Genomic DNA, 13,229 nt, shown 5'->3' on the forward strand with positions numbered 1-13,229 from the left:
AAGAAATCAAAGCAGGAAGAAGGCTATTTTGCCCCTGTCACCTGCTCCACTATTCAATAAGCCCACCTTTTACCTCAGTGCAACACTCCTGGACTAACCCTGCCTCCCTTTATTCTCTTGACGTCTAAAAGTTTGTCAGTTTTGATCTTGAATAAACTCAGCACCTGAGCCTCCACAGCCCTCTAGGGGAGAGAATTCCAAAGGTTCATCACCCTGTAAGTGAAGGAATTTCTCCCCATTTCTGTCCTGAATGGCCGACCCTAGTCGACAGCTTCAAGTTCCTCGGCAGCAGCTTCCCCTGGTCCCACCGCACTGATGCAGTGATCAAGAAAGGACATCAGTGTACGTACTTGGGCATCTGAGCAGATTCGGCTTGTCCATGAGGACTCGCTCGAACTTCTACAGATGTGCTATAGGAAGTATCCTGACAGAAAGTATCCTCTCCGCAGAGAGTCACAGGCTCGTCACTTCCTCCCATCTAGTCCGTCTTCACGGTGCGCTGCATCAGGAAGGCCGACAGTATCGTCGAGGGTGTCTGCCACCCGGCCGTTCCCTTTCCTCTCTTCTACCTTCTAGGAGAAGATACAGGAGCTTGAACAGCCCAAACATCCAGACTCAAGAAAAAGCTTCTTCCCCACTGCCATCAGACTCCTGAACCAACCACCTCTGTCACATCCCCTTCCTGGTGGTGCTGCCACCTTCTCAAACCCTTAATTGTATCTCTTCTGTTATTGTCTCTTTGGTATTTCTGCTTGCACTTCAGTACTTTGCACCGTTCTGCCATTTTTGTGCTGCTCGCTGTATTTATCATTACCACGTACACTGTTCGCTCTGTGAGCTTCACCCGAGCAAGGCATTTCATTGCACCCTGGCGTACGTGACAATAAACTAAACTAAAGCCCTTATTCTGAAACTGACCACTGGTTCTGGGCACCCCAGCCAGGGGAAACACCCCCCCTGCATCTACTGCATGAAGCCCTGAAAGATCTGGTAGATTGAGATTGCGAGCACACGATCCCAGTCTGCTTAATCTTGTATTCCCCCCAGAGAGCTGCAATTATAAATCAATTAAAGAGCAGTAAACACTGGCTTGGGCGGACTGTATAATGTTGCTATTATTTCACAATACAGGAGCATGTGCATAACTGTATATCAAACCTGAGCATGGAATTCTCATAGCTATGGGGCGCAAAGAAAGAGTTGGACTCATTAGACGGCACTGTCAAAAAGCTGCTGCCGGCTCGGGCCCAAATGATCAGCAATAACAGGGAACAGAACTGAGCCACACGTCCCCGCGTGGCTGATCTGATTGTTGACTTTGATACATTTCCCTCTCCGATCCAGACAAGTTCCTCTATAGTCCAAAAGCTTCAGACTTGAATATGTTCAATGACCGGGTCAGCACAGCTCTTTGGAGCAGAGGATTCCAAATCTCACCACCCCCAGAGATGTGAAACGTTTCCTCGTCTCTGCCCCAAGTGTCCCCTTATCCTGAGATCTTCCCCCACCCTCCCCAGAGCTAGACTTTCCAAGACTTTCCTCATGGTTTCTCCCCTGTTGATCAGTCTTGGCATCCTCTATATTAAATGATGTGTTGTGTAGTTTACTGTATCATTCAGTGGTTTTATTCTCAGCATTTCTAACACTTTTTTTGATGTTTTATACAGGAGAATTTACCAAAACAGAACTTCTCCTTCTGGCTGTGGTTGCAAGGGATCCTGGACCTCATTAAGAAATACTTGGAGGATATTTGGAATGATGGGTAAAGTGGCTGGGATTGACCCCCAGTGTAGTGTTCCCATAGCTTTGATATTTAATGATGCCTTTACTTTAAAGTATTATAAATAGACTTAACACTGCACAGCAGTGTGCTTGATGAGCCAAAGTGGTTGTGTAACCTAACACAGGCTGGGGTTCTGTATCTGTTGACAAGGTGTTCTGCTCTGCTGCACTGACGTTGTGAATCAGACCTGTACAAGGTTGAAACACTGGTTTGGCTTGAGCATCCAGGTGCTGAGGCAGTCAGAACTCAATAAAAGGGTCTTCCATGTGGTGGTGTAAGGAGGAGAAAGCAGCAGGTTAACACATTAGTGAGGAGACCCGGGGAGAAGCTGTTGTGCGCCTCCTGGATTTACACAACGTCAGATGGTAGAAGGGAGTTCACCGACGTCTGATGGCTTGGTTACAGTCAAATACTGAATGCTCATTCAGAGGAAAGGTGTTCAAATCCTAGGTTTACTGGCATGTGGATAAGCCTAATTGATAGATCTTTAAATGTGAAGGGAATCACAGAAATGGGGATGGTGCAGGAAAGTAGCCCAGAGGGAAAAGATCAGCCCTGTTCTTGAATCGTTGAGCAGGCAGGAGGGGGCCAGATAGCTGCCCATTGCTTTATCTTGTGTTAATGCGCTACCTTGCCTCTTGATCTGTTTTCAGTTGGACTGCTCTGTCTTCCTTTAAGACTTAGGAAGATGTATTTTGTTGAGAAGATGAGTTAGACCCATGGTCCCATTCTGTTGAGCTATACTGCCTCTGCAGATTCCAGCTTTCTAGACAATCCCACCAGTAGAACTAAAGGAAAGCATGATGCTGTCAAAGTACTTAATGATGCGTCAGAATGTTGTTCCTCCTACTGTAGTACAGACTTAAAGAACCCAAACTATCAGCAACTTTTAAGATCTTTTCAGTGGAAAATAATCCATGTATTTCATAAAACTGACTGGGCAGTTTGGGTAGGGTAATTGTATTTGCAAAACGGCAAGAAGTATGACACTATAATTGGTCATATCCTTTCTCTCCAGTCCATAAAACTGAAAAGTGTGTTCTGAGGTGGCTGATACCGATTTGTATATTCTTGTCTTCCAGGAACATTATTGGGTTTCTGAGCAAGAAGAGAGAGCGCAGCTTGTTGAAACCCAAGCCGACGGGCACTTTCCTGCTTCGCTTCAGCGAGAGCTGCAGGGACGGCGGTATTACGTTCTCATGGGTGGAGCATTTACCCAATGGTAAGTAATGAAAGAGAAACCTTGGGGAGTGGGAGAAGGAGAGTCCTTGTTCCTTGAGGTAAATGAGGGAGGGCTGGCTCTTCTGAGGTGGGCAAGTGGTCATATCATTTCAAATTTACCTGGAGCCATCTCTTCAAAAGAACAGGAAGGCTTGATTTAAAATTAAAAGACAAGTGATTAGCGCTTTATAGAATTATGACCTGCATAAACCAACTTCATCCATCTCTATTCAATGTCAAGCTAGAAGCCCATTCCCCATTGTACGATTTCAATGCAAGTGTGACGTTTTCTAGATGACAGCCCACCCTCCCAAAAGAACCAAGAATATTGAAGTACTGTGTAGTACTGTGTGTGAGAGAGAGATACTGACACTGTTTGAAGGAATATCCTGATCCTTACCCTGACGTCTTATCCAGGTGTTAGTAAAGAATATGCCCCTGAAATTCAATTACTATAGTGTAATTTTTTAAGCAAAGCTATAGATGGCTCAGTTGTAACTGTAGATGTTGCTTAGCTGTACTAATTATATCCCCATTACTAGTTAACACTGTTGAGAGAATTGAAGCAAAGATTGGGTGAACTTTTAATAATCCTTTGATGCTATCCATCTGTGATGCACAGTTAGACTTACTGAAAGGCTGTGCATCGGCACAGATACCCATTGTACTGAGGAGCATCTAACTTCATTTGTGGGGTTTAAATTTCATAATGGCTTAACATTCATTGTACATTGTTAGATTACATGTCGAATTACATGCAAGCAAATTACCTTTCAAAACACTTGAGGTTGTCAATAAGATTAATTTGCGTCCTGCATCCTGCAGCCGTGCTTTTTATCTTAATTGCTTTAGTTTTTCAGTACTGCGCCTATTGGCTATTGTTACTATGATTAGTGCTTCTCTGCAACATTTCCTGTGCTGCTTCCATTTTGCTGTACTGATGCTCTCTCTCCTCTCTTCATCCTCTGTGTGGTCAATAGATGGCTCCTTGCACTCTTTCCATTCTATCCCAGGATGACAAAACTGTAGCATTCTTTCCTGCTTAGATTTTTTTTTCTCCTTCCTACAATATAATTTTGAAATCTAACCTTTGACATTCCTTTCCAACTGTTTCTCAGTTTACCTCTCTCCTCTTATAATCTGACCTGCTCAACCCTGAGGCCATACACAATGAACTTTACCTATGTTTCACAAGTTGTTCCATTCCTTAACGGTTATAATTGAGTTTTACTGTTGTAAAATTAATGAATTTAATGACTATTTTGTCATGCAGTATCCATTCATCAGATCATCGACCTGAAACAATAACTCTGCTTCTCTCTCCACACTGCTACTTGTCTCACTGAGTATTTCCAACATTTTCTGTTTGGATTAAATTTGAAGTTGACTGTTTTAAAATTCTGCACTTTTACAATTGCACAAAATTGTGCAATTGTGTCCCTTCCTGGGTTTGTTTACCTGACCCACCTTGCCTCTGAGAAGATGGCCCACTGCCACGATTCTTGCATCCTTTTTCCTGTTCTGAACCAGAAGGATGTACTTGTACTGTGGGAAGTGCAGTGAAGGTTCACCAGATCAATCCCAGGAATGAGGGATGAGGTTTGCTGTTGGAGGAAAGGTTGAACAGTCTAGAACTGTACTTGCTGCAGTTTACAAGAATGAGAGGTAATCTCATTGAAAAATACAAAATTCTTAATGGTCTTGATGTGGGGAGAATGTTTTCCCTGGTGGGGGAGTCTGGAACCAGGGGTGCCGTGGGGGAGTCTGGAACCAGGGGTGCCAGTCTCGGAATGAGGGGTCGGCAGTTCAGGACACTGATGGGGAGAAAATTTCTTCACCCAGGGAGTGGTGAATCTTTTGGCATTCTCTACCCAAGAGGCACGGTTGCTGAGTGTATTTGAGGCAGATCGATAGGTTTTTAGAAACCAAGAGTATCGAGGGATTATGGTTGGTTCAGGAAAGTGGTGCTGATGTTAAAAAATCGGCCAAATGGCCTAATCTTGCTCCTATTTCTTACATTCTTATTAAGTGATTCATACAATTTTTGAAACCATTTTTGTTCTGCTTGTTAATGAAGTGCTGCTTTGCCTTGCAGGGGAATCCAAAATTCGATCTGTTCAACCGTACACCAAGGCACATCTGAATAACATTCCTCTATCCGAAATTGTTCGATTCTACAAAGTAATGGCAGATGAGAATGTCCCTGAACACCCTCTGCTATATCTGTACCCAAATATTCCCAAGGATGAGGCATTCGGAAAATATTATTTGGATTCTGAAGCAGGTATTTTGGTTCATGGGCAACAATAGTTTTGATACTGTAATCAATTGGAACCATAGCAAAGACAGTTTTGATTGTCTAAAACGTGATTTTTTTTCCCCCAAAAGACTCCGTGGTTTGTTCTTTAAGTCTGTCTGGGGAATATTTTCTCAGCTCTGGTCATTGGTAAGGTATCCTTGGGCTACAGGACAATATTGATCAGCTGATAAATGGGCAGAGCAATGACAGATAGAATTTAATCCTGAGTGGTGTGAGCTGACGCACTTTGGGAGGACTGATAAGGCTAGGACGTACGTGATGCATGGTTAGGACTTCTTACAATAGCAAGTTGGAATAATGGAATTGCGTGAGGGAGGGGCAACGGGATCTGAGTGTACGCATTCGTAAGCTAAAATATACAATGGTATATGCTTTAATTTAGAAGAAATCAGTTGACGTTTGAATAACATTTCACTAGCATTGGCCCACCAGCTTCACATGGCATAAGCTGAGCACATTAAAAAGCTTGGCCCAGGGAGCCTTGAATTACGTGGGACTGTGGGGAAAATAAATAATTTTGCCGTCATAAGCCAAATTCTACAGAATCAGGAATTGTTATATTTCTCTTTATAAATGTGTCTTGTTTTCCAGACCTGCAGTTAAAACACAACAAATACTTGAGAACCCGATTAATTGTGGTATCGGAAAGGTGAGAAGATCATTTTTGACCATAACTGTGACTATTTATTTCTAAGAGGCTTGTATATGATTGGAAATCCTTGGTAGATCATCGAAGGGAAGTGTGGTGAAAGGAGAAAGGGCTCTGTGTCGATGGCATTAGGATTCTGAAAATGGAACTGTCATTAAACGCACATTCCTGCAGCAGCATTGGCCTGAATGCATTGCTAAAAATGTTGTTTGTGCATCATCTTTGACAGTTCATTATGAGCCCTTAGTTTAACTCTGATGCAGACTGTGAACAGAAACCATAACTGGATTGTCTGTCTTGCAAAAGCACTTTATTTGAACTTCATTTGCGGCTCTTGATTAAGCCCCTTAAAAATATCACAAAGTAGTGAATTATTTTCCATAAGAAAATATGCTCGTTCGAGAGCAGTCACGATAGTAGTCATATCGATGCCCCACAAACTGCATGAATTGGCCATTTAACTTGGTCGTTTTTACTGGTTAAGGAAAGAGTGTTAGTTGGGATATCCTCTTTGGAATAGTACATTGGGATCCACCAAACCAGGTAGACAGAGCTCTCGCTTAACATCCCATCTAATTGCTGCGTGCAATGAACAGTTTAGATCTTGGATTGGGACTTGAACCCACCATTGTTGGTCACTGCATTCCCAAGTGAAGGAAGGAGATTTTCCAGATTTCCTTCAATTCCTATTGTGATTGACTGAAAGTGGCTGCATTCAAATAGGGAAGAAAATGTAACCAGCATTTTTGAGATTTCTCTTTCTTCCCCATATCACTTTGTAGGCCACCTACTGATATTTCTCCTGGAATGATGATGGATGAAGTTCTTCAGGATGATTTCCCATTGCCAGGTAAAACATCAACTTTCAAACTATGTAATTTTTACTCTGTTGCTAAAGTGGCATTTTTTGTTCTTTGCTTTGCTTTGCTTTCCTTTAAGTTAATTTTTAAAAAAATACAGTCCTGGATACAAGTCCACACACCACATATTGCTGTAGACCAGCAATATTAGTGTATTTGGGTGATACAGACTTTGCTTTAAGGCCACCTTCTAGAGGTTAATGACCCAGAATAGGGAGACCGCACTCGGCATAGCAACAGTTGTGGTACTTCGTATGTGTGGATGGCTCCTGGTTTCCCCTAGTGTATTCAAAATCCAGCTGTATACCTATATATATTTTTAAAAAACTCTACAAGGTAGGCCCTAATCTTGTCTCGCTATTGTCTGTTTATCCAGTGCCTTTATCTGGTGTATTTTGGGACTGGGGAGTCATTGTGCTCCCCCTCAGCCATCTTTTAGCTCAAATGGTCCAGTCAACTTCTGTTGCAGTTTTATTTTTGGCAGATTGGGCCGGTGGGGATGTGGAAGAGGGAAACATTTTGCTATCTTAAAAAATCAATTTGAGACCAGTTTAATTACCTGTATACCTTTTTAAATGTTACTGAGAATTGTACAGATACAGTGTAAAATGTTTTGATCACAAAACTGCTTATTTTGTACCGTAAGGTAACCTTGCACAGATCAGAATGAGGCCAAAGTGAAAAATGTTGCAGTGTACTGATGGGGTGCTGCTGTAGCATACAGGGGGCACAGTGGTGTAGAGGGTGCTTTATTCCACATTTATCTATGCTGTACCTGACCTGGAATGATACTTGGTGCCCAAAATAAGAAAGAGTTCTGTATATCCTTTTTTAATGGACACGTTTTAAGCGGGGCAAGGATAGATGGGGACTTAGTGCTCTAAAACAAGTTTGACAGAGCATCTCACTTAAACGTTTCCATAAGCAATAACATAGCCTACTCTGTGCTTTCGAAATCTTGATTGGAATGCTGATGTCTTTTAAAGGCATACAGTAATGGACCTTTCCCTATATCACTTTCTCATTTTCTTTTCTTGGCTCTCCCAACAGATTTAATGGATTGGCTGTGACACTGACTCCTGATGGATAGAGTTGAGGACGTTGCGTATTCAAGAGATGTATTTCTGATGCAGAATAAGTCTTCAATGTTATGGTTTCTGCCATTAGAATGTGGAACCTCTTCCAATTTCAATGCTCTGTCTGCTGTACAGAATTTGTTTCCATAATGTGCTTAATTCTTAGATTGTTGTGCTCTTACTGTAAACAGACCTTTCAAGTTCTTAATTCATGTTGTATGTGAGTAAAAGCAAACCAATACTGATGATGCACAAAGGGAGGGTTTGGGACTCCAGCAGAGAACTATCTGGTTCTCATGACTTGGGAAGTTGCAAGGGAAAGGGGAAGATTTTATCTGGACTGGTGTTACCCTGAAGAAATACTGGCAGCAAAGAAAGAGTGCGGGCCCCCACTGTTTCCCCTTGCCCTCAATCTAAATCAACACTAAACTTAATGTCCTTCCCCGCCCAGATCCCGTTGCTTTGTGGCAGTAAGTGGCCATTGCATATGTTGGAATGATGTATTCAATGATTGAACTTTGAGCATGATTCTCAATTTTAAACAATGTTGCCGTTGTCTCGGTTGAGTGCTTCCAGCATTTTCTGTTTTTGCACTACACTTTAGAAGTGGGGGGTGGTTATTTGCCCACTATTGTGATTGTTTAAGATCGCTCTTGGGGAAGGGAAACCTGATGCTCTTTTGATTATGACCACTGTGTGTTTCGCTGCTTTGTGGGGTTGCTAGCATGTTTGAAATTTTTAACTTCCCACCTTTGGCACAACTTTTGCAGTGTGTCCACATGCACCGTTATGGTTGATGCACAGATGCCTCACTTTGCTGTTTCTGGGTTCAAGCTCCACTGCAGGACTTGCGCATAGAGCCTGGACTGAGGAAATGTTGCATTGTCGTTTGGATGATACGATTATCTGAGGTCCCATTTGTCTCCTTAGGTGGATGCAAAGATGTTTGGGGGGGGGGGGTGGGTGGAGCAGGGGATTCAAAAACTCTTTATACAGATCTACCTAAGTGACATAAATTTCCTTGATCTACTACCAAAAGTTGTTTTTGTTCACTGGCAGTTAAATATGCTCATTGCACGGAAGTGCAGGGTTTCTTAGCTATTCAATAAATAACTGATGCTTATCCTCCAGTTCTATTGCCAGCATGTGTTGGAAGAGGTTTCCTTCAATTTTTAGGTTATACCTTGCTATACCTTGAATAGAGCTATACCTTGAAAATGGCTTTTTATGCTCTTTACAGCTGCATATTGGATGCGTTAGGAGTAGAGCCTGGCTGTCTGACTCTTGCATGTTGGGTTTTTTAATTTAAAGAAATTAAATCCTTCAGATTGGGTCAGGTCAGGTTGGATTTTTTTTTATATATACCAAACAGGTTCGAGTTATGAGACATCGCCCAAGCCTCAACTATGGCTGCATGGGTAGTACTTTTGCCCCTGACTCAGCTTCATCTTACTCCAGAGATTTCAGCACCAAAAAATTGGGCTGACACTCCAACTGCAGTGCTCAAGGAGTATTGCACTGCCAGCCACAGCCTTGTCTGCTCGAGGTGAACGTGAGAAATCTCATGACACTATCTTGAAGAACATGGGAGTTATTCTTGGTGTACTGGCAATTGGTGATCTCCCAGTCTACATTTCTGCAGAAGATGTGATATCTAGTCATTATTACGGTGCAGTTTTTTGGATCTTGCTCTGCACAAAATGGCTGCCACATCTCCTGTATCACAACAATGACTGTACTTCAAGTGTATTTTGTTGGTTGTAAAGCACTTTGAGATGCTCTGAGGCCAAGAGGGCAGTGAAGAAGTGCAAGTTGGTCACCTTTTTAATAGGACTGACTCTTGCTGGAAACGTGTGCAATATTTCTCTGCTCCAAAAGCAATCAGAATTTATGGGAAATAATCTTCAATTGTCCTGAAAACAAAGATTATGTGCAGAATTCTTGTTTTAAAAGTTGTGGATATTGTTTAAGTGCTTAAATCATCATGTCATACAGCATAGATTTATCCAGATCGTGATTTAGATTCATCTTGATTTTCAAAGGGCTTTGGATAAGGTACCCCATAATAGACTAACAAATAAGGCCAGAATGTAAAGAGCAGAAATAAAGGGTACCTTAGAGCAGTGGAAGAAAATGCTTGGTGGTGTGTTCCACTAGAATTGGTGTAGGGACCAGTACTGTTCACAATAGTGTTTTAGATTCTGGAATCAAAAAACACAATTTCTAAATATGCAAATGGTAGTGGGGAGGATAGTTACTAATGAAGAGGACTTACAGAAGATTGTTGGATATTAATAAACTTGCAAAATAGGCAAATTATTGGTAAATGGGTTCAACACTGATAAATGTGAGGTCATACATTTGTTGGGAGAATGGGGGGGGGGGTCACTTGGCACATATAACATTGTCGACAGAGGTTTATGACTCTTATTTGTGAAAACAGATGCAGGGTAGGGTTTTGTGAATCACAGAATTCTTAAGATTTTGCTGCTCTCTAATATATATCCTATACACCACTGGCACTGCCTACAAATTGTACACTCTACATGTACCACAAGAATATCAGTTGAATACAATAGATGCTTAAATTTAGACTCTCCTGAGACGTCAGGAACTTGATGGAGTACAGTTGACTTGTGAACTTCAATTTCCATAGGTTGCTCACTGGAATATTATTTGAAGTTTGGTTCACTCTGTGTTGTTTATATATTGAATACATTGCAAATAAGAAGCAATGCTTTTGCACAACCCAAAGTAACTGAATGCACCTTGGTACACCTATCTAGACAGTGCTCGTTATACAGTACCTTAAAAAACATGATCGAAAGCTGTGGTGCAAATACTAATGAACGATTTAGGATTTATACATTCGCTTCAGTTTCAGCAGTACTTTATATAGTTGATGCTCCATAAGGTGATTATACCTTGTTTGGTAATTTAGTTCAAGAAGTTGTTCTTGTCTGCAGATTGCATAGCTAACCTGCACCTTCTAGAGGATGAGAGAGTTTTGGCTCCTTGCTGACCTGAACTTCACTTGCAGTCTTGACTGATGCACTGTCAAGCTTCTCGAGTAGTTAAGTTGCAATCTTTACTTGAGTTATCTGGGTGGGGAAGAATGAAGGAGATAATAATATTCAGGACTCTCCCCTTTCTCCCCCCCCCCGCCCATTTTTATTAAATTTCTTTCTGTACTCAAGAGTTCCTCATTGTTAGAACATTTGTTAAAGCTTAAAGACATACTGCATGTTCAGTAGTAATGTCCATAGTCTTTCCAGCAACACTGAGCGAGTGTAGCTTTCTGAAGGCATATGCAAAACTTTGTTCTTATACTATCTGCTGACCAATGCAATGCTATATGTTCCCATGTGTAGTGTGATTCTATTGTGTGTTTTGTCTAGTTTATTGAATAATGCAATGCTTCTGTATTTTTTTACAATTTGATTCATAGAATAAACCAACCCATGAAACTTAAATGCTGCTTCAATCATTCATCTCTGGATCCAAAAAGAAAAGCAAATGGCAGATATCTTGGCTTTATTTCTAGATAACGCAATCTTCCTATAAAATATTTCATTGTGTTTATATGGGATCTGTTGGTTGTAATCTGTCTCAGTCCCACAATTATAACATATTTCATCACCCTAGAAAAATGTATTCCTTTTGCAAGAAATAAATCTGAAACATTTTTCTCAGAAGTGTTGCAGAAATGTGTAGTCTGAACGGCTGGCAAGATTGAATCACTGCTTTGGGAGGTAGTTTTTAGTCAAATTCTGTGATCAAGTAGAGGATTATTGCTATAGGGAAGGTTCAGTAAATGGCCGGATTCTGCCACCCATCTATCAATCTATCCATCCTGCCCAGGGTTTCAACCCACTCATTTAATCACCTGAGAAAAAATTCTCTTTAAACATTCATTGATTCTCAAAGGCTAGGGGAAATTTCAGAATAACTAATCTTTCCCTTTGGCCAGAGTTGAATAGTACAGGTAATTACACATTACAGATATTTTAAGGATTCCTGGAATAAAACTTTGTCAGTTTTCCATTGCTTACTATAAACCTGATGAATTGGAACAACATAGAGTTTTGTCTAGTAATTGTATTTTTATTGCATTACCACAAAATAAATAGCAATTTTAAAACTCAATTATGCCCATAGCTTCCATTAAACGGTGACACACAACTCTGTTGTACACTCTATAGCTGCTAGAGGGACAGTCATTTCATAATTCATAATATACAAGTACAACATTGACAAAAACCAAAATACTAAAGCCTGGAGTATACCTTGTGCAGTTTGAACCTTAATTATACAGTACAGTGTGTGAGAAATTTATTTTCCTTTTTACTGGTTTTGAGGTTGCATTATTTCTAGACGAAGAAGAGTACATAGCTCAAATATTATATCCAATATAGCTGCTGTACAGTTAATTACATGGGAGATCACTAGTAAAAAGTGCTGGTGGAGGGATTTTATTAATCTTCCCTTATTTTCATTTCTAATTGGATATCTTCTGTTTTATTCAACCTTTTCTGATTCTTTGCTGCTCTGTATTTCTTGTCAGATTTTTAAAATTTTGGCTTTTGGATCATTGTACATCAAACTGAGTAGTGAGGATTTCTCATCAGTTTACTTTGGGCACAATCTCTTTATTTGGTCTTGTACATAGTAGTAGCTTATGGGAATCAACCCTCCAAAAATTGAAGAAATCTGCTGCAAATAGTGGGCAGAGATTTTGCTACAGTGAGGTGAGTTGACCATTGAAACTATGATGGTTCTTGTTGGACACTGCTGGGACAGCATACAGCTATTGCACAACTACACAACCACATCACAGACATAACACAGGAACCAGGGCTGACTTTCAGGCTTTTGTAACCAGAGAAGTTGGTGATGTTTCACCTCCTTCACTAGTCTCCCCTGTACTTTCATCAGATGTATCCCCTTCACACTCTGCTGTCTCGGGTAATGGGTATGACATCTGGTAGTTCCTTAACAGCTTTGCAACTTGCTGATGATTGAAGTGAATTGCATCATCGAGAGGAGTATTGCCCCACCTGTGAACAGATGAAAGAATAATTGAGGACAACTCAAAATTGACTGCAGCTTCATGTTATCTGACGACATGTTTGAAGTAACAATTTTGTAAATGGATAGTTTTCCCTCATTTACGGTGGTCCACCACAAGCTCCTCTCGTCATTCTCCGGCATAGTGTACAAGTGGAGCTCAATTTGCAATGCTGCTTGAATTGGATTCCCATGAGTGATTATGATGTTGATTCCATTTACAATGTCTCATTTATAATTCAGGAGAATCAAA

The 13,229-nt window shown here is 41.0% G+C and overlaps 2 protein-coding genes across 8 annotated transcripts in view; one reads left to right on the forward strand and one right to left on the reverse strand.

The window, feature by feature from the left end:
• The window catches only part of LOC127566992 (signal transducer and activator of transcription 1-like), a 69,704-nt gene extending 58,275 nt beyond the window's left edge, over positions 1-11,429 (forward strand). For 2 of the 5 annotated variants that reach the window (XM_052009588.1, XM_052009586.1), the window contains exons 19-24: positions 1,668-1,762; positions 2,866-3,005; positions 5,100-5,288; positions 5,916-5,973; positions 6,756-6,823; positions 7,884-11,429. In XM_052009588.1, the coding sequence (XP_051865548.1) occupies positions 1,668-1,762; positions 2,866-3,005; positions 5,100-5,288; positions 5,916-5,973; positions 6,756-6,823; positions 7,884-7,903 (570 nt within the window). In that variant the 3' untranslated portion in view covers positions 7,904-11,429. The remainder of the gene's footprint in view (positions 1-1,667; positions 1,763-2,865; positions 3,006-5,099; positions 5,289-5,915; positions 5,974-6,755; positions 6,824-7,883) is intronic. The other 3 variants (XM_052009589.1, XM_052009587.1, XM_052009590.1) reach the window with 3 other exon arrangements.
• Positions 11,430-12,016: 587 nt separating this feature from the next.
• LOC127566993 (glutaminase kidney isoform, mitochondrial-like) overlaps positions 12,017-13,229 on the reverse strand; it is a 35,874-nt gene continuing 34,661 nt past the window's right edge. For all 3 annotated transcript variants that reach the window (XM_052009593.1, XM_052009592.1, XM_052009594.1), the window contains one exon: positions 12,017-12,966. In XM_052009593.1, coding sequence (XP_051865553.1) covers positions 12,774-12,966 — 193 coding nt within the window. In that variant the 3' untranslated portion in view covers positions 12,017-12,773. The remainder of the gene's footprint in view (positions 12,967-13,229) is intronic.

This window comes from Pristis pectinata, chromosome X (assembly GCF_009764475.1).
Source record: "Pristis pectinata isolate sPriPec2 chromosome X, sPriPec2.1.pri, whole genome shotgun sequence".
In the NCBI taxonomy this organism is placed as follows: domain Eukaryota; kingdom Metazoa; phylum Chordata; class Chondrichthyes; order Rhinopristiformes; family Pristidae; genus Pristis; species Pristis pectinata.